This window comes from Misgurnus anguillicaudatus, chromosome 4, assembly GCF_027580225.2.
Source record: "Misgurnus anguillicaudatus chromosome 4, ASM2758022v2, whole genome shotgun sequence".
In the NCBI taxonomy this organism is placed as follows: domain Eukaryota; kingdom Metazoa; phylum Chordata; class Actinopteri; order Cypriniformes; family Cobitidae; genus Misgurnus; species Misgurnus anguillicaudatus.
The window spans coordinates 11,062,590-11,090,245 of NC_073340.2; the positions used below are offsets into that span (position 1 = coordinate 11,062,590).

A 27,656-nucleotide genomic window follows, 5' to 3' on the forward strand; every position below is an offset into this window, starting at 1 on the left:
GATATGCACATGCGCAGTGGGAGCGATCACAAACACGTGTTTCGAACTACGACAGTAGAGAAGAACCAACGTTTGCACATCGTCAGAAGAGCCTTCTGTTAAAATTAGATTTCTATTTAGTTAAAGTAACAAATTTTCTGTTTAGATAAACAATTCTGTCCTCTGTGAAGCTTTTGCCGAGAGGACATACATTTTGATTTAGTTGATTTTGAGTATTTTTTGCGAAAACGAACACGATGGTAAGTAACATAAAACAGTTAGCAGGTGATAGTTATTACGAACTTACTTTCTGATGTTGATAGTATAACGTAAAGTTGTTTAGGGTAGATATACAGTTATTTGTTTGACTTGTAAAATATAATGTACACTTGGCTTTTGTGTGTATAACGGTGTTATTAGCAGTTAGTTAGCAGTAGTGCTAAATGCTATATCACGCGGTATTTGCCAATCGGTGTTGATGCGATAACTTGAACAACTTTTGTGTCTTTACTACTAACACTTTACTGTTTTGTCTGTTCTTTGTAAATAGACTGAAGCTGATGTAAATCCAAAGGCCTATCCTCTGGCCGACGCCACGCTCACCAAAACCATCCTGGACCTCGTGCAGCAGGCGTCTAACTACAAGCAGTTACGAAAAGGAGCCAATGAAGGTAACATAATATTAATGAACATGTTTGTCATGTCCAAGAGGGCATATTCACGGTGACCCTTGCGGAAATTAACTATGGTTAACTAACTTATAGCAATTCTTTTTAAACTGTAGTGAAACCAATGAATACCGTAGTTAAACCATGGTTTTGCCAATGGTGATAAATATGCCAAATAAAAACATGGTTACTACACAAATGTGGTAAAGGGAAAGTTATGTTGACATAAATTATAAATAGATTTTTTTGCTGTTAGTCTGTATAGTACTTCATAGCTCCAAAACATCGACCAGCAATCACGATGGCACTTCGGCTTCTCAACAGCTTGAGATAACCAATGCTATTTAAAACACTTCTTAGGGAAATCAACTTGGCATTTAACATAACTAACTCTGGTTTTATTTTGCCTTCCACAGCCACTAAAACTCTTAACCGTGGTATTTCTGAGTTCATTGTCATGGCTGCTGATGCTGAACCTCTGGAGATTATTCTGCACCTGCCGCTGCTGTGTGAGGACAAGAACGTGCCGTATGTGTTCGTTCGCTCTAAACAAGCTCTGGGACGAGCATGTGGAGTGTCCAGACCTGTCATAGCTACATCAGTCACCATCAAAGAGGGATCACAGCTGAAACCTCAGATTCAGTCTGTCCAGATGGCGATTGAAAGACTCTTAGTTTGAGCGCATAATTTTGTTTTACACTTTTTGTTTTGACCAATTTATGAATTCTTTGTGTAGTCTTGATGACTTTTTTTGTAAAAAATCAATTTTGAGTATGATTCTCAGAAATTGATAGCCGAAATAAAGTTCGGGGTAAATTAAATGACCTCAAGGCCTGTTGTTTTCTTTATTGTATACTTCTCATTTAACTTTTTATTTATTATGTGCAAATTCTTCTGGGTAGCACTGTGTTTAAAGGTTCTGTGTGTAGATTTTAGCGGCATCTAACGGTGAGATTGCAACCAATGGCGCAGTCCACAGCTCACCCCTTCATTTTGAAACGCATAGAGATGCTATGGTAGCCGGTTGTGCTATGGCACAAACGCGTAGTCATCTGAGATAACGTATTGATGAAAAGCGCTCTGTAGAATATGTCTGTTTAGGGCTATTGTAGAATCTGCCAGTGCAAAATGGCGATTTACATGTAAGGGGACCCCCGGTGCATGTAGATACAAACTGCTCAGTCTAATGTTATAAAAACAATACAGTTCATTATGTAAGGTCTTCATACACCACTGATAATATAGTTATGCACATTATATTGCTTTTCTGTCAAGAGATCCTCCTAAAAGTTACACAGTGCACCTTTAAATGGATAGTTCACTCATTCTGTCATCATTTACTCATCATGTTGTTATAAACCTGTTTAAATGTTTTGGTTCTGATGAACATAAATATTTTTTTGAGGAATGTTTGTTACCAAACCATTCATGAGCCTCATTCACTTCCATAATAGAACAAAAAAAGTATACACGTTTGTAACAACATGATGAGAGTGAGTAAATGATGACAGAACTTTTATTTTTGGGTGAACTCCCTTTTTGGTGGAGGGTATTTTGCCAAAGTAATAATACCAATCTTGCCTGGATTGATCTAGTAAAAAGGATATTCATGTTCAGTTTGTGTGTTTTTTATGTTTATAAGTTGTCTAGTCACTAGTGTGCCTGCCAAGGCACCAGGTTGCCTGCAAAGGGTCTGTGAGGTGCCCACCAAAGCACATTCTATGAATCGAGTCTAAATTGTTATATTTATTTATTACATATTTTTTACAGTAGTCTGGTTTCTTATGTATGTTAACATTTTAAGCATTAATAAAACATAAGTAAAACAAAAAAGTTTTGAGTAGACTATAAAAAAGTAGCCCTCCAAATTGTTTTATCCATCGTGGTAGCCCTTGCTCACAAAAAGGTTGGAGAGACCCCTGACTAAAAGTATTGGGCGTTCTCTTTTTATTATTGGGCTCATGACGATCACGTGACAGATCGAGGAGCGAAAGTCCGCAACAGGTTGCGCGTTGACAAACAGGTGAATTTCCTCGAGGATTAAATATGACAGAGTCGCCAGTTTTATTAAGCAGAGATGAAGTCGCACGTTTACTTAGCGTTGAGGATCTGATTCCCAAACTGGAATCCGCAATGGGAAAGTTTTCCAAACGGGACAGTTCAGAAATCATTCAGCCTGTGAGATCTGTAGTGCCCATACAGAAACACAATGGGTATGAAGAAATCTTTTTTTTATGTATTATCATTCAATCACAAAAAATGTTTAGAAATAACACATGGTTCGTTTATCAGGTTTTTGGGTTTAATGCCTGCTTATATGGCCGCTGAGGGTATTTTATGCACTAAAATGGTGGCTTTTTACCAACGTGAAGAGGGCTGCAGTTTACCGTCAACTCAAGCCACCGTGTTACTGTTTGATCCCGAACAAGGTCACGTGACTGCGGTGAGTTACGCCAAAGATTACCCTTACGAAAATTCACCATGGTTGTACTACTGTTAAATCAGTACAAAATTGCTCATCACTACACCAAAAACCAGGGTTATTTACCACCCTTTTGTAAAGTAATGCAACGCTTTACCAGAGGGGCTCCGCCTTTAGGTTAAAGAACCAATCATCAATCCATTGACTGATAATCTATGTGGGAGGGGCTGGGTTTACACCAAACGCGAAGCGTGCAATCGCGTTGCTCGCTAGATTGCTCGCGGGATTTAACTTCGTGTCATGCGAATTTTTCGCTCGAGTTGATTATTTTCAAATTGGGCGAAGACGCGTTTGAGGCGAATAGCGCTTATGGAACGCCAAGAGGGTCAAATACACGCGTATTTTGTTTTCACGGCAAACGCGCCGCCCATATTGCGTCATTCGCATCGCCGCACGCGAGGACGCGTCTGATCTACTAGCGCAAATCGTTGAACTCGCATTTAGTGTGAACCCACAGTAAACCCACAGTTACAGATTCGTGTGAGGGAGAGAGGCGCTTGCCAACCTGTGCGCATGCGCACTAGATAAAACTACGTTAAACGGTGTTATTAGCGCAATTTTCGTTTAAGAACTACAGGTGCTGGTCATATAATTAGAATATCATCAAAAAGTTGATTTATTTCACTAGTTCCATTCCAAAAGGAAAACTTGTATATTCATTCATTACACACAGACGCTGTCTCTATTCTTTTTCTTCTTTTACCTAACCTAAAGTCAGGATGCTATAACCAATATGCTGTAATCTGCATATAAAACTCACAACAAACAAAGTCTATTAATCATTTTAATAACTTCAATGGAAACTGAATTATTCTATTATTATTCTGTATTAACTCTTTCACCGCCAGCGTTTTAAAAAAAAGTTGCCAGCCAGCGCCAGCGTTTTTCATGATTTTCACAAAAGTTGAATGCCTTCCAGAAAATGTTTTTCTTCAAATATATAAACATACAATATACCAAATGAAAGAACAGACCCTCTGCTTTAAAAAAAAAAACGTTTCATCCTACCTTGAGTAGTTCTTTTGTAAGCAGCTATTGAATATGGGTAGGTTTCTGCAAAAACACCACATTTTGAGCAAAAAGCAGAGATAATTCCATTTTTGTGACGGACCTTTCATAGAGATCCCATACAGCAGCTTGCCATAGGGCAATACTTCCGGGTTTAAAAAGTTGCGGAAGGGCGCCACCTAGTGGATAATAGCGGTATTGCGGAAAGACGGAAATACTCGTCATTGGCGGGGAAACGTTTTCTCTTGATTGACGAGAAATCTCGTCAATGACGGGGAAAGAGTTAATATTATTATTTTATTATAATACAGTCTGTATTAATGTATTAGTACTGTAATTGTTTACCCTAAAGCTGTATTAAAATAACAGATCATGAATGGGGAGGCCATCACAGCCACACGAACAGCAGCAGTGTCTGCTATATCTGCTAAAGTAAGTTCCTCTCAAACAGACTCCAAAATCAAATATCAATAATGCATAAAATCAGCTATTCCTAATATTTGTTATTCTCTCCCCCTAGCTGTTAAAACCAGCTACGTCAGAGGTGTTGTGCATCCTCGGTTCAGGACAACAAGCTAGAAGCCATTATGATGTTTTTACAAAAGTCTTCAAGTTCAAAGAGGTGACATTCGAAAATGTATATAACTCAAAATGTTTATCATACAGGGCTTACTTTAATGCACAGCACCGTGTATATTTCAGGTCCGTGTGTGGAGCAGAAGAAGAGAAACAGCTCAGAGGTTTGCAGATGACCTCCAAGATCCTATTAGAGTTTGTTCTTCTGTGAAAGAGGCGGTGACGGGAGCTGACGTTATAGTCACTGCCACAGGTGCGAGTGAGCCGATACTCTTCGGTGAATGGGTCAAATCAGGTGCACACATAGCAGGTCAGTTTTGCCAAATCACAAAAGTTATAGATTCTATCGATATCAAACAGACGGTTTACGTTGTTTTGTATTATAACAGCGGTTGGCGCCTGTCGTCCAGACTGGAGGGAATTAGACGATGTGTTGATGAGAGATGCTGTGGTGTATGTGGACAGCAGAGAGGGAGCTAATGCAGAGTCAGGAGACATCGTCCTGTCTGGTGTATGTGTGTTTGTCACAGACCTCAATCCTTTGATTCATATTAAACAGCACACATATCAAAAAATGCTTGTGCACCACGTTTTCAATCACTTATTTTCAATAAATGACAGTGAGTATCAGCCATCCTCCCATATCAACAGAGCAGGAACGCTTGAAACCAAAACCACCAGGAAAAGACCATTCTTAAGACTTTTATTGCCTCATATGCATAATAACAATGACATATAAATATAAATTCCTGAATGTTTCACATAATCTATTTACCACCACAGGCTCAGGTTTTCGCAGAGCTTGGAGAGGTTATAAATGGATCCTGTCCTGCCCAGCGTGAGAAGACCACAGTATTCAAGTCACTGGGTAACATGTTTTTCCACAGACGTGATCCAGAAGAACATGATGTATTAAAAGACCAAATGAAGAACATGAAAAAGCTTTCTCACCATTTTAAAGAAGTTCCCATGTTGAAAGAGAGAGAATCAAATGAGAAGAATGTACCCATAAATAGACTTAATGTTTACATTTATCCCTCGAGAAAAGGAATGTTTCTATACTATTTAAAACTTCTGCAAGGTCTACTTTTATTTCATGTTTCTTGAAAGGCACACATTTCCTAGAAATTAGGAAAAACACTTATTTTTGGAAACATCAAAATATTTGACATGACTTAATGGTTCCAAGTAAAGTTCCTTAAAGGAATAGTCTACTCATTTTCAATATTAAAATATGTTATTACCTTAACTAAGAATTGTTGATACATCCCTCTATCATCTGTGTGCGTGCACGTAAGCGCTGGAGCGCGCTGCGACGCTTCGATAGCATTTAGCTTAGCCCCATTCATTCAATGGTACCATTTAGAGATAAAGTTAGAAGTGACCAAACACATCAACGTTTTTCCTATTTAAGACGAGTAGTTATACGAGCAAGTTTGGTGGTATAAAATAAAACGTAGCGCTTTTCTAAGCGGATTTAAAAGATGAACTATATTCCATGGCGCAATAGCACCTTTGGGAGTACTTCGACTCGCCTGAAAAGTCCGCTTCCCTTCTCACTCTCATAATGGGAGAGGGAGGGTGTTACTGCGCCGAGTCGAAGTACTGCCAAAAGTGCTATTACGCCATACAATATAGTTACTCTTTTAAATCCGCTTAGAAAAGCGCTATGTTTTATTTTGTACCACCAAACTTGCTCGTATAACTACTCGTCTTAAATAGGAAAAACGTTGATGTGTTTGGTCACTTCTAACTTTATCTCTAAATGGTACCATTGAATGAATGGGGCCAAGCCAAACGCCATCGAAGCGTCGCAGCGCGCTCCAGCGACCACGTGCACGCACACAGATGACAGAGGGATGCATCAACAACTCCCAGCCAAGGTAATAACATATTTTAATATTGAAAATGAGTAGACTATTCCTTTAAAGCTCCCATAACACAGTTTCTGCTCATCTCATGCTAATCTTGAGTACTACATATAGAGTAGTTTTGCATTCTATATATCTCCGAAGAGTCTTTAGTTTTATCAGATTTATAAAAGATTGGCTCTAGTAAATGTTTTCGGAAAAACATGACCCCCTCGATGCGTCCAACGGGAGCAACCAACACACAAACCCACTATCTCTGGATAACTTATGATTCACTATGTTTGTGTCGTTTACATTATATGCACTTACGCGCAGATTTTTTACATAACATAGAAGCAGTTTTACTTACCGCCTGCCACTCGTGATCCTGTTAGGACTTTTTAACGAAATCCAGCGTTAAAGGAACAGTATGCAGGATTGTGGCCAAAACTGGTACTGCAATCACACAACTGGTGACCACTATACAACATGACAACATAAACATCAGTTGAGGGCTGCAACTTCACTTTTTAAATGACAATATCCTGGACGGACCACTGTTGTGCGTGATATAAGTATTTGAAATGAAAATGATTTCTTAATGTCTAGTGACATATCAGGGCCATTTTATGATTAATTGATATAAATTTCTTACATACGGTTCCTTTAAACAAACACACCCGCAAAACTCCGCTGCTAACCCGGATAAACAAACTATATCCATTGTTTCCATAACGCTGGCTTACTTGAAAAGCTGAACAAGGCTTTCATCTCCTTACATCCAAAAACACACTTCTTCTTTCGTGCCATTGTTAAGTCTTGATATAAAACAAAGCTGTTGCGTGCAGTGATGTCCATGACTTATACTCAAAGGAACAATGCTAATGAGCATTGCCTCCATATGACAGATCTTTTTGTTTCCTTCTTTGTAAGTCACTTTGGATAAAAGCGTCTGCTAAATGTAAATTTAAAAATGTAGCGTAGTAAAATAAAATTTAATATGAAATGTGGGAGTAAAAGGTATGATATTATGCTTTAGAATGTAGTGAAGTAAAAGAAAAACCTCTACTGAAATGAGTAAAAATAATGCTAGTCAACATTTCAAGTGGATCAAAACCTTTAATAAAATTTGTCCTAAAACTAACAACCAATACCCGTTCTTGTCTTTGGACAACTTTGATGAACTTTTTTGATCCACTTCAAATACAGACTAGTGTACTTAACCACTATCCACCTCTGTAGTTAAGGGGTGTGTGTTGTTGAAGGGGCCATGGCATGAAAATCTGACTTTTTCCATGTTTAAGTGCTATGATTGGGTCCCCAGTGCTTCTATCAACCTAGAAAATTTGAAAAAGATTAACCCAGTAACTTAGTTTTGTAAACCATTCTCTACAAGCACATGTTGAAATTTGGCTCTACTTATGATGTCATAAGGAGCTCTTATTATAATAATACCGCCCCTTAATCTGCACTATCCAATCACAACACTGCCATTTAGTGCAGAGAAAAGCACAATTAAGTTTTAATTGCAACAAACCACCATCATTTTTGATCAGTGTTTGAATTTCATCAGCTCATTTGCATTTTAAAGGACACACCCAAAACAGCAAATTTTTGAACACACCTACGAAGTGGCATTTTCACATGCTATAATAAATAATTAAAATTCACATATGTGCTCTGGGGACACCAAAGATTTATTTGACATCTTAAAAAAGTCTTGTGCCATGGCCCCTTTAAAATATGCCTTCTCGTACATTATTGTTCCCAGTATATTTGTTTTGCTCTTTTAAATGCAGGTATGGGATTACAGGATGCCGTCTCGGCCAAACTGGCGTTCGACAAGTGGAAAAGTCAACAGTGAAGAACCAAAACGTGCATCTTCTCTTCCACAACTCCAAAATGTTTTTACCCTTCGAGCCCATCAATGATTGGCAGCTTAACAGAATGTGCTCGACTGTTACATATTCTGTTAATGCTTAAGAATTACAAATCAATGAATCCATCTACATCAATTTGTATTATGCTTCATGTGATTTGTGGTATATTTAACGCTGTGTCCTCAGGGGTTTTCAAACTGGGGTCCAGGGTCCCCAGAAAATGTTGAAAAAAATTGTAAAAATCTCGTACACATTTACAGGAAAACATTTATACCAACTTTTTTTTTCCAATGCATGCGCCCAAATACGAAATGCTGTAAACCAAGTGCTCTTCCGACATACAATATATTTCTCATTTTTTATCAGCATAAAAAAATCGCCACGTTTTATTTTGTGCCACCATACTCGTGTAACTACTCATGTAACAGTCTTTAAATAGGGAAAACATGGAAGTGTTTGGTGGCTTCTAAATTCATCCCTGTTTGGATCCTAAGGAATGAATGGGGCTAGGCTAAATGCTAAAACATTCACGACACGCTGTACAAAGATTAAGTGCACGCATTAAAAAAAAGATAGGTATGTATTAATTCGTCTAAGTTGGGGTAAAAACATAGTAAAATATTGAAAACTGGTGTTTTCCTTTAAGTTTGGTCTTTATAATATCACTATTATTACTATTTAAAGAGTTTAAATGTTTCTTGACACAAAATATGGATATATCATTTGGGAAAGGGGTCCCTTGATAAAGGTTTATCGTATGTGGGGGTCCCTGCCATCATAAATGTCTTAAGCAGCCATGACTACATCAAATGATGAACTACATACTGTAACCCACCCACAATATAAACTCACTGATCCCAAATTCAGCTTCATATTAAACACATCCTGATTGCATCACTTTCAGTGTAAACATGACACATGGCTTGAAACTTGCTTGGTTGTAATGTTATGTAGATAAACCGCATACAGGGTTAATAAAGGACAAAGACAAATGTTTTTAGATTCAGTTTCTATTTCAGACATAAAGGTTAATACATTGTAGCTTTAGTGGAAACCATAAAATCATGAATAAAGCATTTAAATTGCTATTGTTACACAAAGAAATAAAAGAATCTGGTAAATAACCGCTTCCCTTGAATTGTGTTGAAAATCAATTAAAAATCTAATACTCTCGTCATCTGTACAACAAACCGTTCATGTATCTTTAATGGTTTGACTTACTATCAACAAGACTACATTTAGCACAGTGTTTGTGGGGATCTTTAGACGCTATGAACCTTATTTAAGGTACAAATATTGCAGACATGCTGGTCACAATTAAAACCTATATCTGCTCAGACACTTGGCACAGTTATATCTGTAGTCTAAATACAATACTGAGGGACTGCAAAACACTGCCAAACTCCTCCGACATCATGAATAGTCAGACACCGTAGTGAAAAATATGCTATATACTGACACTTAAATTGTGTATTTAAACTAGTCGTGTTTTTAATTTAAAATAAAAGCTACAGAATGGGAACCATAACACAGCTTCCTTCAGTATTACAGCGATCATCATCTCTTCTGAGTGTACACGACTCAACCCACCCTTTCAGGAATAAAGTTAGATAGTTAGTGTTAGCAAATTGAAATCCATTACTTGGGTTTGATTTTTGGCAATAATTCATTCTCTATTAAAAAAATGCAAATGTAAACAATATCTGGCCTCAAATAAAGACAAACCAAAAGAGTGTTTAGTTTCATAAAGTAGAAATGAAAGACAAAATAAGGTAGATAATTAAAAGGCAGCGGGAATATTTTAGTGTACAAGGAAAACTAGTATGGATGCCACTCCCTGTTCTCAGAAGTAAATATTCTGACATCTTAAAAGCTAGTTGAGTATTTCTAATCACAATGCAAAAGAGAAATATCAGTTTGCACGTTCCCTCTTCCTCAACGCACATTTCCCATCATCCCCCTCGTTTGTTGTCTCAGGTGAGCTCAGATTGCAGCTGGTGGCGTGTGCGTGCAGTCAATTCAGAGAACTAAACACTTTCTCCTCTTCTTCTTGACTGGAGGAGGGCACAGTACCGCACGGATGGCTTCGTCAAACACCGTCTTAAGGCCTCGCTGCGTTAAGGCCGAGCACTCCAGGTACTTTACAGCTCCTGTAAAGAAAACCACAAAGTACTTGAGCATTGGTTTATGAAAGTTTAATGAAAATATATGTTGCCGATAACAATATGTGACCCTGGATAGGGCTGCACGATATACCGGAAAATTTATCGTGATAACTGTATGCGCGATATCCATACCGCAGAGAGTTGTGATAACGTTTATTTTACACGTCTATTATTTGTGTGTTGCATGCTTAGATTGTCTTAATTAGACCAATCAGAAGGGGTCTTACTAAATACCCTCCAAGTAGGTCTTATGCTGCGTTTACACCAGCCGCGGTAGAGGCGTGACGCGCGAGTGATTTCAATTTCAAGTCAATTTGAAGGTCTGGAGGTCTCGCGGCGCGGATGAGACGTTTGGCGCTGAAGACGCATTTCCGCCTCATTCGTGCGAATGGTGCGAATTGAGCACCTGGCGCGGTACGCGTGAATGGTGCTTTTTGTACATTTTGTGTTTGACGCGAATTGGCGTCTGATGCCCGAGTTGAAAAATATGAACTTTGGCGGAATTTCGCGCCATGTTAACCAATCAGGAGCCTGCTTGTTGCTGTGGCGGCAGCCCCGCCCGGAGTCACTTATTCAGCATGAACCCTTGATATTGTCCGTGAGCAGTCACCCGGAGCTATATGACACTAGGGCTGCAGCTATCGATTATTTTTGTAATCGATTAATCTATCACTAAATCGATCGATTAATCGAGTAATCGGATAAAAATTTTGTATGTGTTTTTAAACAACCAAAACAAATAATGCATAACGAAAATGACATGGCTGTAAAATGTTCAAGCATTTGGCTTTTATTTCTAAAAAAAAAACAGAGGTATTTGGCTCCAAAAAATAAGCCTATTTATTTCAATTTTTACCCATTTAGTGTTTATAAGTGCCAGTGCCAACAATTAAACACTTTAATTTATTAATATGCACAACAGGTTTCATGCTGTAATCTAGCCCTGACATCCAAGTAAATATCTGGTTTATGTACATTTCTACACTTGCAGCATTTACCATTAGGCTACTAACATATAATACGGTATATCATTTCTGGGGTGAGCCTATTTGCTATGGTAACAACCTGTGTGTGCACATGTGCACCTGTGTTTGTGTGTGCACGCGTGCTGTGCGTGAGGAAGAGTGACACCCCAGTCAGACATTCAGTTGCTTCATTGCATTTTGGTACGGCAGAAATACATAATTCATTTTCAATAGAACGCTGCATTTGGTTTGCATCACTTGCATTGCGGTGCATTTTAGGTTAAGAATCCGTTCCAAAAATCACAACATCACGTCCTGCTGTATACAGTGAAAGCATGCTGAAATTATTGTTGCGTGGCTACATAAAAGTTTAAGCATATGTGATGCATTGCGCGATCGGTCTGACTCGCGTGAGACAGAATAACTTCCTTATGCTAAACTCCAATAAAACAGAGATTATTATTATTGAGCAAAATATGTCAGATTACAAGTCGCCCATATATGATTGCACTGTGGAGCCGTTTTTTGGTACACACACCTGTAAAGTGCATGCGTGTGTGTGAAGGGGTTCTTTTTTAAGCTATACTCTCCTCCAATTGAACGTGAATACGTTTACTACTTAAAAACATCAAAGCTAAACATCATATCTAGTCAAACCGCATAACGACATCGCTACAATACAGTATGGGATTAAAATCAGCGGAAGCTACGTTACCTTGTTTCATCGACGCTTGGTGAAACAGCAGTGGATGCTTTCGTTTCAGATGCTGAATGTAATAATGATAATGTAATGATCCCAAACTTTAGACATTCTCTCTCTGCCGTTTATGGACATATTCGCTCTGCCATCGCGCCAACTAAATTCAAAATGTACCACGCGCTATGATGTGCTTCCTGAACATTGAACAACGGTCCGTGTGAATCAGATCTCTCGGCGCGTGTAGTGCGCGTCATAGGAATTTAACGAGGCTTCGAGGCAGAATTTTTGCCTCGAGTAAATCGAGTTACTCGATGAATCGTTTCAGTCCTATACGACACAAGTTCTTATTTCTATAGAGACCGGAATAAAAAGGACCTCGCTTGGAAGAGTGTCAATGAGGACATTTGGCAACCTGGTAAGTTGTAATACACATTTCACTTTTGAGTCACGTGACGTTTATCGACCCGCGCCGTTTATTTTCCCCCTATAGTAAGGTTACCAAATACAAACCGGTAACTCTCGATAAATGCACAATCAACATCAGCCATCTTGCAAACAGACAATCGCACTTGCCCCTCCCACAAGAAGCGGATTTTGCCCCTGATGTGCGTCAAATGCTTGCTTTTTCCGCGCGTCTACTTCGCTCTACGCACGCGAATGCATTCAAACTGTAAGCGGCAAACTAAGCACGGTAGACGCGATTTTGTTGCAGGAAACACGGTTGGTGTAAATGCAGCATTATACTGTTATACTATTGGCTAGACTATTTGCGGACGCAAATGTAAACCTCGCGGCTAAAAGCAGAGCGCGGAAGATAAATATGGCAGGAGTAAAGACGAGCGAAGAAAACTAAAGCGAGGAACTTGTGCCTAAAAAGAATAGTTTTTTAGCCCGAATTAAATTTAATTACATCAGAAGAATATGTATTACCTGCTTATTTCAGTATGATAATTACATATCTACAGTACTGTGCAAAAGTCTTAGGCCACCATGCCAGAATTAGATTTGTTGTTTTTGCAATGTTATAGTGATCATATATAATTCAGTCTCTTTATTAGAATACATCCAGAAAATACAGGAAATGTGTATATAGCATTAAAAACTGTATATAAAAATGTAAACTGATGTGTCAGGTTTTTAGGATAAACTCCCCTTCCACTTGAGCAATAGAAGGAAACTGCAAGATCTCTTAAACCTAAATAAAATTAAATTCTAATTTCTCATTTTAAAGAAATTAGTCTTTTTACTTCATTCTGCTCAAAAACGCTCAAGATGTTTTTAGTGCCAAGAGAGGTCACACTAAACACTGACGATGTCTAAAAAAAGACATTTAGTCCTTTTGTACATATTTCCTGTATTTTCTGTTCGTATCTTAATAAAATGGATTGAAAAATAAATATGGATTGACATTAAAACTTCTAAAACAACAAGTCTGGTGGTGGTGGCTCATGACTTTTGCACATTCTTGTGTATGATAAAAAATAGCTAAAGAAAGAGCATTTCTTTAGAGAAATGATGAATCACAAAAAATACCGTCAGCGGATTGGGCAACAGTAGAATCGCATATTACATGGTTTCTCATTATCATGTCGTAAGGGCATTTTTTAATTTTACGATTTATACGTCATATGAAAGCTGAATAAATAAGCTTTCCATTGATGTATACAGTTTTTTTTATGATAGGACAATATTTGGCTGAGATACAACTATTTGAAAATCTGGAATCTGAGGGTGCAAAAACAAAAAAATTGTGAAAAAATGCCTTTAAAGTTGAGCAAATTAAGTCTTTAGCAACACACATTACTAATGATAAATACATTTTTGACATTTACGGTAGGAAATTTACAAATATCCTCATGGAACAATGATTTTTTTGGGATTTAAAAATCAATCCATAAAACGTATCGTTGGCTATTGCTACAAATATATCCGTGCGACTTAACTACGTTCACACTGCAACCATTAATGCTCAATTCAGATTTTTTGCTTTTTGTTTTGTTTGACTGTGGTGGACTTCATACGAAGGTGCGCAGACCAGCCAGTCAACGCATTTTATCCATAGACTGTAAAAAAGATGGACGAAGTGTCTGTGACGTCACCCATAGGTTTCTGAAGATCGTTTTTGAAACTAAAAGTAGGCGCATCACTCGCGGATATCCGAAAATGGGTAAAAAAAAGGCGGGACGTGGGTGAAGCTGAAGTGGCTGGTTGCTGAAACCACACCCGCCTAGCTCGACCCTAGTGACAGCTAGTTCACCCGTCACTCAAGTGGCCACGCCCTTAATTATGCAGAACTTTAAGGCTTAATATCATTTAAAAGGATGAGTTAAAAAAAGATTCACCCCCTCACAGTTGTCATGAAGGGCAAAAATAGCTATAAAGACCAAAAACTATTTTTGTAGCAGGCTGTAAACATTATTTTCTACTGTAAAGTTGGGCATTTTAACATGGAGGTCTATGGTGATTGACTCCCTTTTGGAGCCTGCCTCTAGTGGCCAGTTGATGAATTGCAGTTTGTGTCACTTCCGTATTGGCTTCATCAGAGAGATCGAAAGGTTGTCCCTCAGTTTTATCTTAATTCCGTGGGAGCAATACAAGAGCATATGAGCCGAGGCAGTCTGCTCCCGGGTCACGTACGGGGGGGTCATCTGGACAACGCATCAGGAAAGTCAAACACATGTTAAGCCCGGAATACACTGCACGATTTTTGTCCTCTCATAAGATCATTACCTTATCACACTGTGCGACATGTATCGTTTAAACTCGAGTACGAGAGGCATGTAGACTGTACGATGATGACACGGAAGCTTCGGCGGCTGCGTCGTTGCGCAACATGCGCTCGTGGTAAACAAATACCGGCGCGCAGGTCGTAGCAGCAAACACACTGTGCGGTGATCATGCCGAATTTCTGACACTGCCAGAAAACTATCGTAGGTTATTTTTGGATGCAAGACCTGAAAAACGTCCGTCTTTGAATCTCTCTCACTGTACAACATAGGACCACCGATGAAGGCCACGATCACAGAATCGCGATGATTGTTTCACGGTGGCAATCTTTCGTCTGGGACAGCCAATAATCGTGCAGTGTATCCCGGGCTTTAGGGGCTTTCATGTATAAGGCGATGTGCAACAGAAGATTAATATTAAATGTCTTGAATGTTTTTAAGTGGTTTTGCAAACATGCCATTGGTGCATATTTCAGCAATTAACTCTTTCCCCGCCAACGTTCTTTTAAAAAGTTGCCAGCCAGCGCCAGCATTTTTCATGATTTTCACAAAAGTTTAATGTCTTCCAGAAAATGTTCTTCTTTAAATGTATAAACATACAATATATCAAATAAAAGAACAGGCCATCTGCTTTCAAACAAAAAACGTTTCATCCTACATTTCATAATTTCTCTTTTTATCACCTCTCAAATATTGGTAGATTTCTTCAAAAACACCAAATTTTGAGCAAAAAGCTGAGATAATTCCATTTTTGCGAAGGACTTTGGATAGAGATCAGATTCAGAGCGATCCTCAAATCATACACTGAGTTCTATCTCTTTCAAGTGAGGCGTTACTTCCGGGTTGTAAAAGTTGTGGATGGTGGATAATAGCGGTATTGCGAAAGCCGAATTCTGGTCATTGGCATTGAAGCGTTTTGTCTTAATTGACGAGATAACTTGTCAATGGCGGAGAAAGAGTTAAGACGCATATCAATCTATATGACGTAAAAGTTGCATAAATTCTGATATGACTGTTGAGACTGATGTCACATTGCAAAACATCCAACCTGTATCTGATTTAGAACCACATATAGAAGTGACTCAAATCAGAATCGAAAAGATCAGATTCCATGTGGTTTGTGCTGTTTACACGGTCATACAAAGAGACAGACGTGGGTCACATAGGAGCAGAAAATCGGATTTTGATGGCAGTGTAAACATAGTGTTATGGTCCAGGGTCACATATGCATTAAATTGGTTTCAGTGAATAAAATGTGAAAAACATTTATTGATTTAGTTTAGTTCTAACTGATTTTTCAGAGAAAAATGTATATCATCAAATGCTATAAACATGACAAATTAAAAAGATCAATTAATTCATTAATTTCTAACCTATTTCTTTGGCCATAGCGAGGCCCTGAGGGTAGGTGATAGGAGTGAGTTTCTTCTCTTTCAACTTCTCAATTGTGTCCTTGTCATCCCTCAGATCCAGTTTAGTCCCAACAAGAATTATGGGAGTGTTGGGACAATGATGTCTGACCTCTGGATACCACTGTTGAAAGACAAAGTTTCCATTACCAACTAATATGAATGAGTCATACGCGTATAAAGTGAGTCAAATATGAGTCAATATAAGGGTGGGGGAGCTAATATCACTTTATCTTGAGCTTAGCAAAGTATTATGCACACACTGTGTAATATTGTCTTACTGTAGAGAAACATCACAACCTTCACTAGCAGCACCAGTACAAAGGTTACAGACAGGAGATGTGACTTTGATGCTGGACAGTTTGCAGACGCACAAGGTTAAAAAGAGCTTGCGTCTGCTTTATTACAGAAGTGCCAACATGCGATTTTGAAAGCAATGGAGACATGTTTACTCAATCTGCCAGACAGACTATTCTTAGTTCAGCATCTTCCTGCTTTCATTTACAACACAAACTCTTTAGTCGAAGCAGCGTCTTACCTTTGCACGGACGTTCTCGAATGAAGCTGGACTCACGAGCGAGAAACAGATCAGAAATACATCCTAAACACAAGAGAAACACAAAACAATTCACATAATCAAGCCGCAACAATGCAAAAATAAAACACTCTCAATCTAACTCTTCTGTAAGATTAAACTACAGCATTGACTGAACTGTAAACTGACTGCACTGTTTCACCAGTGAAAGAGAGCAGAAACACACAGTGAGGGTTTGTGTCTGAGATGTAAACAAACAACTGAACCATTCACCACCACAGTACAAGCAAACATACATTACTGCCCTCAACAGTCTACTACACAATATACAATAAATCACATATCAAGAATTAGTCACAGTACTATAACAGTGTGATATGTAGTGCATGCACGAGATATTTTGTAATAATTCTGCAAGCAAATTATGATTAAATAACTCTGTAGATAATAATGTGCTTTATTTTGGCCATCAAGTATCCAAAGGATATAATTAAACTAGTGAACTAGCATGCAAAGGATGTAAGTGTTCAGTATGCAGTAATGTGAAACTATGATGATAATAGCATAAAAATGTAAAGCAGCCGCCAACTGTCGTTATGAAGGCTACCAGACATATGTCTGGATAACGTTTGTAAACGATAGTATCGTCTATCGGCAAAACTTTGAACTACATTCACTGATCTAAATAAATGACTGGATTGCGCATGACGTCACAATTGTGAAGCCACCATAGTGGTATGCCCAAACATTCTAATAAATCAATGGACATGATCAGATTTTAATGATAAAACATCACTTTACTAGTCTCCGTTTTTATATATGAAGTCTCACTGTACATTACTACAACGCAAACGTCCTAATGCTGCATTCACACCAGCGTGTGATTTCAATGTTAAAGGAATAGTCTACTCATTTTCAATATTAAAATATGTTATTACCTTAACTAAGATATGTTGATACATCCCTCTATCATCTGTGTGCATGCACGTAAGCGCTGGAGTGCGCTGCGACGCTTCGATAGCATTTAGCTTAGGCCTAAAAAAAAAATTTGTTTGGTTCCGGTTTCCGACCGACCCTGCCAATTTATGTGCGACCCAAATTTATTTTATGAGCTTGGGGAAGAAATAATACACATTAAATAAATACACAAATAAAAAAAAATTTGAGGCGAACTATAATTTACCTTTTAGTACAGCACCGGTTTTGTAAAGCACGCGTCCTCCAGCAACAAACAAAGCAGCTACACAGTCGTTAACACAATAGTTCACAGATCGTTGTCGCCACTTACAAAAGAACTGGTAAAGTGGTAATTTTTGGTGTGCATTCGAGATGCTGTTTCGGGCACAGCAACGTGATCTTTTGCCCCGCCGAAAGTTGTAAATTACAGACAAAAAAAGACGAGCTGAACAACGATATGCAAGTGGGCTTTTCTCTTCCAGAGAGCACAAACCAAGGCTCATTTTTGCTGGCAGTAAGTGAATTATAATATTTGAATTTATGGTATTATGACCAGGGCTTGACATTAACACCGCCAAACGCGGGTAAGATTTCGGCCGTAAGGCGGGTCTGTTTTCTTAAAAGTTATGCGAAATGATAAACAATACGCAATGCGACACTGGGAAACTACAACTTCCATGAGCATTCTGCACCCAGAGCAACGCACAGAGATCTGTTGAGAGACGCGCACGCGATCAGCGGGGCGTTGCGGACCAAAGCGTCACCTTCCAGAGAGCGCGCGAGAGCTGATGGATTTGCGAATGCACAAGAGGACGCAGTCTGAGCGCATACACACTTCGGGAAAGATAAAACAATTGCATGGAAGTGATTGATTAGATATAAATTGCGTGCAAACTCTCAGGGCAAGAGCGAAGAGAAATTCAGCGCATACCTGAATGCAAACGAAATCAAAAGAAACCCGCCATCGAGAGGTTCGCGCATCATTTTAATGTAACAATAATGCCCTCACGACATTTGTCATTAAAAGTCTTAAATCACTTTTATCAGAAACCATTTAGCTTATAAAATACATCTGCATGACAGTAAAATTAATGTACATATCTTGACAGTATTTACTGCTGTTGTTAATAAATATTTAAAGTGGTTATCGATGGGTTTTGTGTTCATCTTTTCAGTTTAGAATTAGTGTTTCTTCTACACCCCTGTTCTACTTTTAATATATTCATTCAAAGTTAATCTATTTATGCCTTAATTAGGCTACTAGCATGATTTTCATGCATCTTATATGATCTATACTGATATACCAGCTATATACCAGCTAAATGTTGTCTTAATTCGGGTAGTCAGACTGCATTTGAAATTCAGTCTGCATCTAATTTAGCAAGTAAATTTGCTCGAATTAAAGTAATTTTAGGATGCCAAAGTCAAATTTAATCATATACAATTTAACTTTGGCTAGTACCTTTGAAAAACAACTAGCCACTTTGGCTGGTGAGCAAAAAAGTTAATGTCAAGCCCTGATTATGCTACAAAGAGTTCCACTTTTATACTTTAGCCACAGGCTCACGTAAGATATTTTTCATATCATACAGACAGATTCAACACCGGCCTCCACATATTGCGTTTCGTTATTTATTTATTTTTTTACTTTAAAACACGCAGTGTATTCGTTCAGCTGCATTTACTGCTCTCTCTCTCTCTCTCTCTCTCTCTGTCTCTCTCTCTCTCTCTCTCACACACACACACACAATTAAAAAGAGATAATCCGTGGAGATCCGTGGCTCTGCGCTGCGTGAGACAAACACGCAATATGGCCAAAGTCACCTCAAATATATCCGCTATTTAATTTAAATATTTAACAATTTCCTACCTATCCCTTGCTGCCACTGTAAAAAAAATAAAAAATAAAATAAAATAAATTCCCTACCGACCCATGACCTAAACTGACAACCAACCGGAACCAAACTTTTTTTTTTTATGCCTTAGCCCCATTCATTCAATGGTACCATTTTGAGATAAAGTTAGAAGTGACCAAACACATCAACGTTTTTCCTATTTAAGACGAGTAGTTATACAAGCAAGTTTGGTGGTACAAAATAAAACGTAGTGCTTTTCTAAGCGGATTTAAAAGAGGAACTATATTTTATGGCGTAATAGCACTTTTGGGAGTACTTCGACTCGCCTGAAAAGTCCGCTCCCCTTCTCACTCTCATAATGGGAGAGGGAGGGTGTTACTGCGCCGAGTCGAAGTACTCCCAAAAGTGCTATTACGCCATAAAATGTAGCTCCTCTTTTAAATCCGCTTTTTTAAATCGTATAACTACTCGTCTTAAATAGGAAAAACGTTGATGTGTTTGGTCACTTCTAACTTTATCTCTAAATGGTACCATTGAATGAATGGGGCTAAGCTAAATGCTATCGAAGCGTCGCAGCACGCTCCAGCGCTTACGTGCACGCACACAGATGATAGAGGGATGTATCAACAATTCTTAGTTAAGGTAATAACATATTTTAATATTGAAAATGAGTAGACTATTCCTTTAAGTCAATGTGAAGACGTGTTGATGCCCGTCTAGAGGTCTCGCGCGCGAATGAGGCGTTTAGCGCAGTAGACGCGATTTTGCCTCATTCGCGCAAATTGAGCATTTCCGCGGCAAACGTGCGTGTTTGAAATTTGAACTTTGGCGGAAAACGCACTGCGTTAACCAACAAGGAGCTTGCTCTAGTATTGACGTGATTACAGGAAGCGAGCGGAGTCGCAGTAGACTCTCCCATGACGCAAATTTCCACATGAATGTCTCGATGACTAGAATTTCACACGCGAATGAAGCGTGTAATTATGTTATCTTTATAAGTTACCTACGCTGACCTTGTCGCTGAATGTTAAAAACTTTATTTATACTCGTGTTAACATTTTTTATAAATCCCTTTTCCTGCCAGATTAAAACATAAACATTGCAAAAAACACCAGAATTAACAATTAATTTACGTATACATATCCTAAAAATTAATCTTGTGTGACCGACACGTTGTAAACCGGGTGAATTTAGATCATGATTTTGAATGTAAGTCAATGATGTCCTCTGCCGGTTGGGTATACCAAGATGGCCGCTCGAACTCTCCATGCGCAATACAGTTATTTATATAGATCAGTGACTACATTTTATTTCTTGCATTACACATTTTAATTCTACTTGGCATCAATGGCCTTCTGGTTAAAATCATAAGTAGCTAATAAAAAAAACTTTTCAAAGAAAATATGCCATTACATACCAAATCAAATCGATACAAAGGCGCAAATTCACGCAGACTGACACAAACTGGGCACCACGATTGTTGTGAATGCACAATATTTAGCTCAATTGCGTTTTCTGTACAAATTTAAAAATTTCAACTTAACCAATCAGTGATGAGTAGGGAGTTTATATTGACCAGTTAACCTAAGATAAGAATTTATGACAGATTAATATTATCAGTTAAAAGAAAAATTTTTGTTAACGCATGGTGCGTGTTGACATGCACCAACAGACATTTAAATTATATTACTATTATATTATTACAATTCATTTGTGAATGTCCTGTAAATGACGCAAATTATTGCTCCCCTAAGGGGCCAGTCACACCAAAAGCGTTTATGGCAGTTGCAAGCGCCTTTTTTGAATGATATTCTATGGACAGGGCGCGTTTGCTCGCTGTTTATGCGCGCTGAGCGCCTTGCGGTTTTTTTGCCGCCTGCTGCGCATGCGTTTTTGAAGGAGCGTTGAGAGCGGAGAAGCGCCCGACATCATTCACGTCTTTCCATTGTCCAATCGAATGAGGGGAGAGGTGGACCATTCGTTGTGGTTTGGGAAGATTACAGTTGCTTTGAAGAACCGGACTCCACTTGCTCACTCCCTCCTTTTGCTCCGTTTGTGCACCTCTCACCCTCAAACAAGGTCAGAGCAAGCACCCTCTTTTTAAAGTTTCTGCTAATATGACAGTTAACAGCAAAAGAGCGCTCACGCTTCAATATTTGATTGACAAGACAGCTGACTCGGTGGTTGCTTAGCAATATGAAAAGCTGCGTCGCACTGCTCTTTTTTTAAAAAGGAAGTGCGTCGCGCCTTGCGTTTGCAAGCGTTTAAAGCGTTTTTGGTGTGGCTGGCCCCTAACAGTCTGGTTAAGTAATCATTTGTATTAGAAATCATTTGTATTAGAAATCATTTGTACTGCGTATATCCCATGCTCAAGACGCGCATGTGACCTTCGCTGATCGCCTCTGTCCTAGACCCTGACCAAAAACATCTCTCTTATTGCGCAAACAGAGAAAGAGGACGCAAAAGCAAAACGTGTCCTGCTTTACAAATGGTCACTGTGGTAGTTGAAAGAGAGACAATCCACCTTCTTTGGATATGAATTCCTTTGGACTGCCGCTGTATTTTGTTACTTTTGTTGTCCTCTGATTTCTGTGTTTTTTTTTCATGTAAAGCTGCTTTGGAACAATTGAACAACTGTGAAAAGCGCTTTATAAATAAAATTATATTTAATTACGTAGCACTAGAAGCAGCTGTCATCCAGACGCAGTTCCTGGGGAAGACCAAGTGGTGAAATTCACCAAGCTGTGTTCACATCTGGATGGTGCTGTGAACCCAGACATGTCAGTGTTTGGGTTTCTGTCATATTTGGGACTTCCACAACAGGTACTGAGTAGCAATATCCATTATCCGCAAGAAAGTACTGTTATGTGCATGGAGACACGCCTCACCAGTCACCACGCAATGCTTTCATTCACGTAAATGATGCGGGAAAACTAGTAATATGCTGAGTAATCCAATGTGAATATTCGATTCGCTTCTGACGCTACACACACACCATAAAAATACAGATATATTGTTATAATGTTTTAGCAGTATCCCCCAAGCCCTATATTGTACAAGTATAACTTTACCGTCTGAGGATAGGAAAGTGGTCGAAGCCTGTCGTAATCCTCCTGTCCAGCTGTATCCCATAATCCCAGGTTGACTGGCTTCCCATCAACCATTACATTGGCAGAATAATTGTCAAATCTACAAGAAAGTACATACACAAAAACCACATGTTGTGTAGAGGACAAACAATCTGACATTTTAAAGGCAAACAATATATTCATGGGGCAGAAGTTGATTTAATTAATCAGAAATTGGATTCTGAGAAATGTGCATTTATTATCAGAATGGAGTCAGGTGGTTTGAAAATCAAGAGGGATTTCATGAAATGGGTAAAACACTCCTTTTCTTTGTAAGGCGCTTTTAAGGAAGTAAATCATTTCTATTTTGATCTCATCTTCGGTCTTAAGGAGGTCATAAATGAGACAAGTAAAACACTGAGGTTTTCTTACACAGTGGGGATGTATTCTCCAGGGAAAGCATTGGTGGTGTAGCTGATCAGGAGACATGTTTTTCCCACAGCCCTGGAATAAAGAAACAAACATAACTCAGAGAATTCATCTAACAATACAAACGACAAATCAAGTCTGATCAGGTTTTATGAATCTGTTGCCATTACAGATTTGCATTTGCCAACAAAACAGCAGTGCAGTTCTGGTACTATCCTTACTTATACACCCAAAAACACGACAGTCTGTTATTAGAATGAATCAGCGTTACTCATATGAAAGATAAAAATGGGTTTGGATGTTGACTTCTATAGAAATCACCGCCGCAAACCCTACGCATGCGCACAGCACCCACCCGTACGTGACGTACACTGTATGCGTAACATGTAAAGAGAAACCTAGGGTTGAAAAGTTACCTGAATAAACAAGTTAAAACGATGGCTAAAAGTATTTCTTGTCGACAAACATTAACTTGTTATGAGGATTAACCGCTGTTTTTACTACAGTAACCAAAGTTTGACTATCATGGTAATTTGTAGCAAAACCAGTCACCACAAATTTACCATTACATCACTACAGTCTAACCATAATGTTTGGTAATGCAACTGGTAAGAAATTCGCCACAACAGAATGGTTATTATTACACTATTTATTTAATGAAGCCATTGTTCATAAGGCTCCACCTGTCGATAAACATTTTAAATGTGTCGACAAGTTAAGTTTCTTTAAAGCAATTTTTGGAACTTTGATAAAAGCTAATTCAACGTAAAACTGAAGAACACTGTTTAGTCGACCATGAATAAAGATGTGTTTATTAAACATCTGCCAACTAGAAACTTTCCAAAACAAAAGTTCCCGAATCCAAGGCCCGCACGCAATCCTCAACTAAAACACTTGGACAGCAAACAAAGAGACGCAGAAACGTGTTGAAACTTTCCTCCACAATTAATCTAGCAATGAAAACGAGTTAAACTCACCCGTCCCCGACGACCACACACTTTATGGCCTGCATCTGTGTTCAGTTAGCGTGTTATCCCGTTAGCACTGCGCGTTATCTCTGAATGAATAAAAAAAGCTCGTGTGACCGGGACAAACCGTCAACACAAAGCAACACACACGGGTGAAATAAGAGCGGCGGCGATAAAAGTCGAGAGACAACGAGAAATTTCACTTAAAGTCGACGGAGTACAGTTAACTGGTCGACTGCATTCCTGTGCATTTGCTGCTGGTGCTCCAGTAAAACAAACAGCCACCACCCAAAAATCTCAGATCCCGGTCAGCGCGCACACACACACGCGCGCACATCCAATCCCGAACAATAAACATGCACTTTGCTGCCCCCAGAGGACTGGAGAGATGCTCTGACAGGCAGCGCTGAGGGAACAGATGATACTAAACAGCCACACATTTACAACCAATACCAGTTTTTAAATGTTTATAAAATATTGCCATCGGTCTTGATAAAAAAGGTTTTAATTTTAAAGTTTTTATTTAATTTTTTCTTAGTGCATAGTTATAGTAGTATAGTGGTGCTACTATGACAACCAGTATATTATACATGACTAAATTCTTTGTTTATCAAGAAACAATAAAAAATGTGACCATTTTAAATCAATATATTTCTTATATGCTGTAATAGTATACCTAATTTCAGTAAAAGACAAATAGGTTTGTGGATGTGAATGTGTTTAGAGAGTTTCATATTTATTTTACAAACAATCCTGACAGATGCACTCAACAAATGAAAAGGTGATGCGCACCTTCAAATTAATAGAATTCATTGGATCCTAAAAGTTTTTCACTGAAATGTCTGGAATTGAAAATTTAAAAAAAAAAGTTTATTTGAATAAATAACATTTGTGCAATAAAGTATGCATTTTACAAAAAAATATAAAAATTGAAAATGTTTCACACCACAAATGCTACATTTTTTTAAACTAGTTTTGATCGAAATTAGTTAAAACCACAAAAAATAGGTGTCACACTTTTAGTTGTTTTACCAACAAAGGGCACTAGGTGTCATTGGTTTGCTGAATACTCATCACACATTAATAAATTACTGTCACTGCATTATTATTACTGCAAAAACATATTTTGAAGTATAAAAACTATATTCTTACAGCTTTTCAATGATATATAGGTTGTCAAGATTTTGTGGATTTATAATACGATATTAGTGTTATAAATATATATTATGTAGGTCCAGTAATATTTATCAAAGGAACTCACTATCATTCCCATCATAGAACTCGAAATATGAAAACTACATTCAAGGAGCTTTCGACCAATATATAGTTTTTCAAGATTTCTTAAGTTTACAATAGGATGTTATAATTATAATTAATATTTATGGGTCATTCTACAGAAATGTCAATTTTTCCATCCCTAGCCTTTACAGAAATATTACACTTGAAAAACACTTTAGGGTTAATTTTTTTTACATATTTTAAAATGAAACAATATGTTATTTGAACAACTACACCTTCTTGAACCATCAATGTAGCAATATTTGATTTTTATTAATTCATTAAAATTCCAAGCACCACAGAAGTGCTCGTCCCCACAGTCATGTACAGAGGGAAAATGCTTTATTTTGAGATCAAAAACAGTGGTTTCTTCCATTTAAAATACAATAATGTGTCCATAACCATCAATGGTTAAAAAACAAAATGCTAAATAAATATGATAAAATATATAATGAAAGTAGTGGTGCCCTTGAGTTGTGTCACTGGTGTTACCGTTTAACAATAAAGCTCTTATTTTTAAATAAAAATCACACTGAGGACATCACTTGACTTCCTTCTTTCAATTTCCTGGAGATCTATGAAGAGAAGCCCATGGTAAGTCCACAGTCTCTTTTCAGTTATCAGAAATCTTTTCATTTATCTCATGATTTCATATGAAGCTTTTAGTTAAAGTCACTGGTGTGACCCCCTTTATTGTTTGGTAATTGCAAAAAAACTAGAATAGAAATGATTAAACTACTTAATTTAGTGAGTATACAAGAATTGACAACATGTTGTTTGAATTTACTCCCACTACGTCAAAACCGTGTTGAAATATAAAAATTACATTCTTAGAGCTTTCCAATGATATACAGTTTTCATGATTAGTTAAGAATTCACATGGAAAATATTGAAGTAAAAGTAGGTTTCCCGATATTGAGGAGGATATAAATTTTTTCTTAATATAAATAAATTAATCAATTACTCTACATAATCAATAATCCTACATTATTTCATAAACCACCGATGACATGCATTTAAGAGTTTTAGACCTTTCCAACAATATATAGTTTGTCATGATTAGATTAGAACTCATATGCAAATCATTGCATGAATAAACTAATTTTTCCACTCCATTTCAACTGGTTTGAATGAAATCACTGCATGGAAATAATCTGAAAACAAATTTTTAAAATAAAAAATAGATTTTATTTGAAAAGCCAACCTGTAAAGATCACATGGCAATTACAAAATCCTTTGAATAAAGCATTTACAAAAATACACAATCCAGTCTTGCTTATATTAGTTTAGTCAAAAATAAATAGCAATTAGCTACGAATTAGCTTTTCTTAAATAGGGCACATTTCAGTTAGCAAAACAACAAATAGACCCACACACAAACAAATAAATAATCACAAAACTTCAGAACCTATTGACAAGATTCACAATTTGTCTAAAATACATTCTTCTGGTTCATGTCACCCAGAAAATTTAATCGATGCATTTTGTTTGCTGGTGAACAATTCTGCCATATTGGGTTTCAAAAAAAGAAAAGAAAAAAAAGAAAAACACAACCCTGATATTACGAGATTAAGACAGATGAGCAAGTGCTAAGGCTGGCACTGAGGATTAACCATTCACATACCAGTATATAATCATATATCATTATGTCTTCAGGTGTCTGCTGCTCTATAGATTTATGGCACATTATTGATTTCTCTCATTCAGTGTCGATGTCGCCCTCACCATCTGCGTCACCATCTGCGGCATCTGTGTCAGTGTCACTTTCTTCAGCGAGTTCACCATGCACTCTGAAACGGTACATACAGGTGTACTCTGGATGACCCCAGTTAGACAGCACTCGCAGCTCGATAATCTGAAAACTTTCCTTGACCTCCTCCTAAGAAAAAGACATTCAGTGAAAGAAAGACATAGTACTCGTTACTTCAGAAAAGTAATGTTACGTAATGCAAGTTACTTATAATGATTTACCCATAACACTGATCTAGAGTCACTTAAAGGAGTCACAAAAATCTTGTGCTGTCTAGCCAGAAGAGCGCTGTTTTTATCCTAATTCTACCCCCGGTAACACTTTACAATAAGGTCGTAATTAGTTAATCCATAGTTTTTTGACATGAACTCTTTCCCCGCCATTGATGAGTCATCTCAATTAAAGAG

At 37.9% G+C, this 27,656-nt stretch overlaps 4 protein-coding genes across 12 annotated transcripts in view; 2 read left to right on the forward strand and 2 right to left on the reverse strand.

Moving 5' to 3' along the window:
- The first annotated feature begins 8 nt into the window (after positions 1-8).
- Positions 9-1,472, forward strand: snu13b (SNU13 homolog, small nuclear ribonucleoprotein b (U4/U6.U5)). The gene is made up of 3 exons (XM_055175340.2): positions 9-239; positions 530-650; positions 1,064-1,472. Exons 1-3 carry the CDS (start codon positions 237-239, stop codon positions 1,324-1,326), a joined length of 387 nt encoding a protein of 128 aa, XP_055031315.1. The 5' UTR covers positions 9-236; the 3' UTR covers positions 1,327-1,472.
- A 1,138-nt stretch (positions 1,473-2,610) lies between these two features.
- On the forward strand, positions 2,611-8,578 carry crym (crystallin, mu). The gene is made up of 8 exons (XM_055176029.2): positions 2,611-2,860; positions 2,940-3,090; positions 4,507-4,569; positions 4,658-4,759; positions 4,840-5,023; positions 5,103-5,224; positions 5,497-5,581; positions 8,363-8,578. Exons 1-8 carry the CDS (start codon positions 2,694-2,696, stop codon positions 8,425-8,427), a joined length of 939 nt encoding a protein of 312 aa, XP_055032004.2. The 5' UTR covers positions 2,611-2,693; the 3' UTR covers positions 8,428-8,578.
- Positions 8,579-9,437: 859 nt separating this feature from the next.
- rac1a (Rac family small GTPase 1a) lies at positions 9,438-24,578 on the reverse strand. Its single transcript, XM_055176030.2, has 6 exons — positions 24,231-24,578; positions 23,257-23,328; positions 22,828-22,945; positions 16,947-17,009; positions 16,373-16,532; positions 9,438-10,593 (listed from the first exon to the last, which is right to left on the reverse strand). Exons 1-6 carry the CDS (start codon positions 24,263-24,265, stop codon positions 10,463-10,465), a joined length of 579 nt encoding a protein of 192 aa, XP_055032005.1. The 5' UTR covers positions 24,266-24,578; the 3' UTR covers positions 9,438-10,462.
- Positions 24,579-26,664: 2,086 nt separating this feature from the next.
- Positions 26,665-27,656, reverse strand: part of sun1a (Sad1 and UNC84 domain containing 1a) — a 42,946-nt gene continuing 41,954 nt past the window's right edge. For all 9 annotated transcript variants that reach the window (XM_055176345.2, XM_055176346.2, XM_055176342.2 and 6 more), the window contains one exon: positions 26,665-27,378. In XM_055176345.2, the coding sequence (XP_055032320.2) occupies positions 27,199-27,378 (180 nt within the window). In that variant the 3' untranslated portion in view covers positions 26,665-27,198. The remainder of the gene's footprint in view (positions 27,379-27,656) is intronic.

Bases quoted from the DNA above. Each gene is read 5' to 3' on its own strand.
- snu13b (XM_055175340.2), top strand. The intron at 651-1,063 runs GTAACATAATAT...TGCCTTCCACAG, and splicing joins ACGAAAAGGAGCCAATGAAG to CCACTAAAACTCTTAACCGT.
- crym (XM_055176029.2), top strand. From the start codon at position 2,694: ATGACAGAGTCGCCAGTTTTATTAAGCAGAGATGAAGTCGCACGTTTA. The intron at 3,091-4,506 runs GTGAGTTACGCC...TTAAAATAACAG, and splicing joins AACAAGGTCACGTGACTGCG to ATCATGAATGGGGAGGCCAT. The intron at 4,570-4,657 runs GTAAGTTCCTCT...CTCTCCCCCTAG, and splicing joins TGTCTGCTATATCTGCTAAA to CTGTTAAAACCAGCTACGTC.
- rac1a (XM_055176030.2), bottom strand. From the start codon at position 24,265: ATGCAGGCCATAAAGTGTGTGGTCGTCGGGGACGG. The intron at 17,010-22,827 runs GTAAAGTTATAC...TCTTGTGTTTAG, and splicing joins CACTTTCCTATCCTCAGACG to GATGTATTTCTGATCTGTTT. The intron at 16,533-16,946 runs GTAAGACGCTGC...GTCTTTCAACAG, and splicing joins TCGAGAACGTCCGTGCAAAG to TGGTATCCAGAGGTCAGACA.